The sequence below is a fragment of the Orycteropus afer genome, unplaced genomic scaffold (assembly GCF_000298275.1).
Source record: "Orycteropus afer afer isolate SDZICR_OR568_19922 unplaced genomic scaffold, OryAfe1.0 scaffold00092, whole genome shotgun sequence".
Classification (NCBI taxonomy): Eukaryota; Metazoa; Chordata; class Mammalia; order Tubulidentata; family Orycteropodidae; genus Orycteropus; species Orycteropus afer.
Genome location: NW_006921679.1, coordinates 8,594,541 through 8,600,921, shown reverse-complemented (window position 1 = coordinate 8,600,921; position 6,381 = coordinate 8,594,541). Strand labels below are relative to the sequence as shown.

The following is a 6,381-nucleotide window of genomic DNA, read 5'->3' as shown; positions in this document are numbered from 1 at the left end:
TGAGCACATCCCCTGAGGATATGGAAGTTCTGCGCTGGGATCCATCCTGGACCTCTCACCCTATTGTGTTTGTATCCTTTCTTTCCTGGACTAAAGATAGGCCTTTGCCTGGAGTTTGTGAATTGTTCCAACAGATTATCAGACCTAATAAACAGAAGGGCTGGGTACTCCCCACCTGGCCCCAGGTGATTAGGTATGAGAGAGAGAGAGGGATGGTGCCCCCTGACCTAACACCAGGTGAATAGGTATGAGAGGGAGATGGAGACAGTGCCCACTGACCTAGCCCCAGGTGAACAGGGATGAGAGGGAGGTGAGGACAGTGCCCGCTGAGCTAGCCCCAGGTGAATAAGGATGAGTAGGAGATGGGTATGGTGCCCACTGACATGGCCCCAGGTGAATGGGAATGAGAAAAGGAGAGGATGGGTAACTGCTGACTTGGCCCCTGGTGAAATGGGAGGAGAGAGAGAAGGGGTGCATTCCTACTGACCTGGACCCAGGTGAATGGGGATGAGAGACAGGGTGGCTGAGGTCTGAACTGACCAGGAAAGGAAAGCTGAGAATTCCACAGGACACAGTTGGTTATGTGAAATGGCATTTATTATCCATCAGAGATGGACGATCTTGGTCTCCCTGAACTGGTTTGGGACAATCAGCAATGAGGGTGGGATCCACTTGCATAGCCCTGATATCTCAGCCATGCTGGGCAGAGAGTCAGGGAGGTCTAGGTCAAATTCCAGCCTCACAAACATGTGCCATGACCTTATCAGACATCTTAACCTCTGAGCTTCAGCCTCCTCACTTAAAAATGGGAAAAATACTGCCAGTGACTATGTAGAGCTGCCACAGTGGTTAAAGCATCCTACATCAAACAGGTGTGTGTTGGTGTGGGTCCCCATCAGGATGAATATAACTAAATGCACACTCCCAGTAAACCAGTTGCCATGGAGTCGACTTCAACACATGGCAACTCCATATGCCATCAGTCCATTCCAACTCACAGCACCCCTAGAGGACAGAGTGGAACTGCCTCAGAGGGTTCCCAAGGCTGTCAATCTTTACAGAAGCAAAGCCCAAACCAAACCCACTGCCACGGAGTCGATTCTAACTCATAGTGCCCCTAGAGGACAGAGTGGAACTGTCCCATAGGGTTTCCAGGGTTGTCAATCTTTACGGAAGCAAAGCCCAAACCAAAGCCATTGCCGTGGAGTCAATTCCACCTCACAATGCTTCTGGAGGACCAAGTGGAGCTACCTCATGGTGTTTCCAAGGCTGTCAATCTTTACAGAAGCAGACTGCTTTATCGTTCTCCCATGGAGCAGCTGGTAGGTTGGAACTGCTGACCTTTCGGTTAGCAACCAAATGCCTTAGCTAATGAATCACCAGAGCTCCTACTATTCTCTTAGTAATTAAGGATTTCAAAGGATGTAAAAACTTGTGAATAACTGAATCTTAGAAGCTAGGAGAATGACCCTTAGCAGCTGTCCATGCTTCATTTTCTGGAGGAAGGAGAGCTTATTAAGAAAGGTGTTTTAGAAGTGCTTCAGGTTGCTTGTCAAAGCACTGGGGGATGTCTAAGTAATGTGGGTCAACATGGATAAGGATAATAAAAATTACATCCTAGGATCACTGTGCATTTGAAGTTAGAATCCAATTTAAAGGCAAAGGGAACACATATAATTCAAGTACATTCCATTAAAAAGAGAAACCAACAAAACAAAAACCCACTGCCAGTAAGTCAATTCCGACTCACAGCGACCCCCACTGGCTTTCCAAGGTGGTAAATCTTTATGGAAGTAGATTGCCTCATCTTTCTTCCACAGAGCAGCTGGTGGGTTTGAAACACCGACCTTCTGGTTAGCAGTCAAATGCCTTAGGCACCATGCCACTAGAGCTCCTTAGAAAAAGAAAAGCTATCCTATTATAAAGAACAGATAGTAGAGAGCTATTTTAATAGCCATCAGGACAAAAGCAAAGAAACCAATGCAACCTGGAAATGTTTCTAAAAGTACATACATTTCATAGGAATGGTTTAATTACATAGACAATATAAGAAGACATAATTAGTGAGAATCACTCAAAAGGAAAATAAGCCATATTTTCAAAGGATAAAAGGCAGCAGGCTGCTTTTGTTTTTAATTCAAAGTGGGAGGATAAGGGAAATTATGGCTTTCTCCCATCTTTGCTTTCTAAATAAAAATGTATTTGTACCCCAGTAACCAAGTCCTAAGAAGTTTCACTAAGTGAGAAACTATTCCTTGGGATCTTCTTTGAAAATTGTTTTCCGTTTTATGTTTCTATGTAAGATTGTCCCTTGAGTGTGTGACAGTTGCTGTGGAATTGACGCCAGCCCATGGCGCCCCCATGTGTATCAGGGTAGAACTGCAGTCTATAGCATTTCCAGAGGTTGGTTTTATGGAAGTAGATTGCCAGGACTTTTAAGGAGCTCTGGTGGCACAGTGCCTAAGATATTTGACAACTAACCAGAAGGCTGGCGGTTCAAACCCACTAGCCATTCCATGGAAGGAAGACTGGGCAACCTACTTCCGTTAAAGATTTACCACCACAGAAACCCAAAGGGGGTCACTGCGACTCAGAATGGACTCAATGGCAGTGAGTTTGGTTTTTCTGTTGCCAGGACCTTCTTCCAAGGCACCTCTGGGTTTCTGGGTTGACTCAAACCTCCAATCTTTCAGTTAGCAACCAAGTGTGCTAACCTTTTGCACCCCCAGAGACTCCATGAGTCTGTACGATTACCTAAAAGCAAGAAAGAACCTCCTGTGGACTGCAGAACCCACTATAAAGATCTTTTCAAAGTCAATCAAAGCTACCAGGAACCACAGAAGAGCCGCCTCTTAGTGTTCTTTGACTGCACAGCTGCAGCTCAGGGGAACCTGGGCTTCCTTGGCCAGATTCTCATGACGGTCAGCATTTCACAGGAGAGTTGTATTGATCTGGAGACCTTAAGGATGCCAACTCCACCTTGCCAAGGAGCTCTGGCAGCACAGTGTCTAAGGCATCTGACTGCTAACCGGAAAGTGGGTGGTTCAAACCCACCAGCAACTCTGTGGAAGCAAGAGTGGGCAATCTACTTTGGTAAACATTTATCACCTCAGAAACCCAGTGGGGGTCACTATGAGTCAGAATCGACTCGATGGCAGTGGGTTTGGTTTTTGTTTTTTTTCATTTCCAGTATTCTCAGCCCCACACTGAACTGCTTAGGGATTTGCAGCCTGCCAACTTTCCCGTACCCCAGATATTTTACCCAGTTCCCTGCCTTGAACATTTTCCTCTTGAACTGGCTACCTCCAACCCACCCTTCCAGAGAACATAACCAACTCTGCAGTGACACGGTCCCGACCTGAAGGCCAACCCACCAGATAGATGTTCTCACAGGGCCTGGGGCACAGCACTCTGCAAAGCCCTGTCTCTGCATTCCACTACGCTCACTCACCCACCACTTCCTCTCCACCAACGGTTCTGAGTGTGGGCGTCAGCATCACCTGTGTTTCATGCTAGAATCCTGAAGTAGTGAGAGTTATTCCCATATCAAGAAGGTCCAGCTAAAACAAGAACTCATATATGCAGCTCATTTTATCACAATGCATACCACATTTCTTCCAAATGTTCTACTCAACAGTATAACCAACCAAACATCCACAACTTCTCAGACCTTCCAACCCTCACACTCCCACACTTAGCAAACATGCCTGTTCCAGGGCCTAGCTATGGCTCCACCAATTCAGAAGCCAGTGAATGGGGCCCAGCCATCAGTGTTCTGGCATGATACACAGGTGCCTGTGATGTGCACTGAGGTCAGAGCCCCACTTCACAAGACTCCATCACACGCTATTCCTATCTCCCCAGTGCCTAGCCCAGTCTCTGGCATATGCTAAGAGCAAGCAAATTATATTTTTAATTGAAATGAAAATGCATGAGACAAGGCACAGAATAGATTTTTTTTTTTTTTTCTGTCCACTCTGGGAGTCTGCAAGGTCATCCACTTTTGGACCCAGACTCCAGAGACCCCATTCTCTGACGTTCCTTGCAGTGCCCAGCACTGCACATCCAAATCACTCCTGCCTTTCTTGATCCTCTCTGAGGAAGGAACCCTAGAGAAATTGAGGGCTGGTTCCAGAGTGGCAGAGAAGCTTTGAATTCCTTATAGCACTGGAAGCTCTCCAACTTTTATGAAGTCAAGAATTTCCAACCTGTGCACTAAGGAACCAAGTCACTTCCAAGTGAGAGTGAGGCCAGTGGATGTTTGTCAGTACCAGATCGACACCCCAACCGAGGTTAACCTGTTATCATACCGTACTACAAAGAGGAGACTTGTGTAAATGGTGAGTTCGCTTGTAACAAAGCACAAGCAGAAAGAACTAAGACGTGTGTGCATTTATCGCTCTGTGGACATTTTCTGGATACAGAAGTCCAGCAGGAGGATTTTAGGAGTCTCTGGGTGGTGCAAATGGTAAAGCACTGAACTGATTAAAAGGTTATGGGTTCAAACCCACTCTGAGACACCTCAAAAGTAAGGCCTGGTGATCTGCTTCTGAAAATTCACAGCCTTAAAAATCCTATGAAGCAGTTCTACTCTGCATGTGGAACTGTTATGCGTTGGAATCAACTCAACAGCAATTAACAGCAGCAGCAGCTGCAGGTGGTATTTTAACACTGAACAAAACCAAACCCACTGCCATGGAGTCGATTCTGACCCACAGCGCCCCTAGAGGACAGAGTGGAACTGCCCCAGAGGGTTTCCAAGGCTGTCAATCTTTACAGAAACAAAGCCCAAAACAAACCCACTGCCGTGGAGTCAATTCTGACTCACAGCGCCCCTAAAGGACAGAGTGGAACCGCGCCAGAGGGTTCACAAGGCTGTCAGTCTTTATGGAAGCAAAGCCCAAACCAAACCCACTTGCATGGAATCCATTCCCACTCACATTGCCCCTAGAGGACAGAGTGGAACTGCCCCAACAGAGTTTCTAAGGCTGACAGTCTTCATGGAAGCAGCTGTTGTCTTTCTCCCATGGAGCAGCTGGTGAGTTTAAACCACTGACCTTTTGGTTAGCAGCCAAATGCCTTAGCCACTGCACCACCAGAGTTCTTTTATTTTAACACATTGTCTATTAAATGTTTAGTAAGAGAAGCCATTTTACATTCTCCTAAAGAGACATTTTCTTTTCACATCATGTCAATCAGCTTTGAATCCTGAAGTAGTGAGAGTTATCCCCATATCAGAAAGTCCAGCTGAAACAGGGACTCATGTAAACAGCTCATTTTATCAGAATGCATAGTACATTTCTTCCAAATGTTCTACTCATCACTATAACCAACCAGAAGATCCACAACTTCTCAGGCCTTCCAACCCTCACACTCCCAGGGATGTACAGGCCAATCCTGCCTTGGCATTGTCCAAATTAAAAGCAGTAACTACCGGCCACACTAACCCACCCCAGTCCTGGACCGGAAACAAGACGACTTTCAAGCCTCACTCCTCCACCACTCTCTACTTCATGACCATCATAAACTGAAAACTATTACCCCAACAACATTAAAAGTAAGAATCTCACCACTTTTTCAAAAAGGAAACTATAAAAAAACGGTGACTAGCCATGGATCTGGGAAAGTATTTCCTAAATTGGATTTATCAACTAAAAAGTTGCTTTGAGGTTTCAGAAATGTGCACCAGGAGTGATGAAGTTCACAACTCTGACTGGACACCAGGGGCCCCTTCTGGAAGAGCCAAGGGGACAGAGTGAGCATGTAGCAGCTCCACGTCAACCTCACGGAAAACTCCACAGAGTGAAACTCACAGGAGAGGGAGATGACACGCGTCTTAACACAAGCTTTACCATCACAATCAACAAGGAGCTCTGGTGGTATAGTGGTCAAGGCATTTGGCTGCTAACCAAAAGGTCAGTAGTTCGAACAACGCCAGACATTTGTCACAAGTCTCCAAATAACTACTTTCTGGCTTATCTTTAAAATGAGTTTTTACCTCTTTCCACATGATGGTATGCCACATACCATTTCTTAACACTGAAAGAGAAAAAAGAAAGTATCAGTTAATATTAGTGATAATCAAAATAAAATCAGCTTTCCAAAATCCAGAAAGTTCCTTCCAAAATTCTGTTCATTAAGGCTAACATGCCATATCAATAATTAAGGTGTATGTTTAATATAAAGGCATAATATTCTCTCCACCAAAAAAAAAAAAGAGCCCTAATCTATGTAGCTATATAACGTACATACGTTAATCTATACATACACGTTGTTGTTGTTGTTGTTATTAAGTGCCATCAAGTCATTGATTTTATATATGTATATATATGTATATATATATATACACACACACACACACACAAATGTGTATATATACAT

At 44.9% G+C, this 6,381-nt stretch overlaps 1 protein-coding gene across 1 annotated transcript in view; it reads right to left on the bottom strand.

Moving 5' to 3' along the window:
* Positions 1–6,381, bottom strand: part of LOC103198374 (phospholipid-transporting ATPase IB) — an 826,205-nt gene that overhangs the window by 814,960 nt on the left and 4,864 nt on the right. Inside the window, exon 2 of the mRNA XM_042781171.1 lies at positions 5,999–6,039. Coding sequence (XP_042637105.1) covers positions 5,999–6,039 — 41 coding nt within the window. The remainder of the gene's footprint in view (positions 1–5,998; positions 6,040–6,381) is intronic.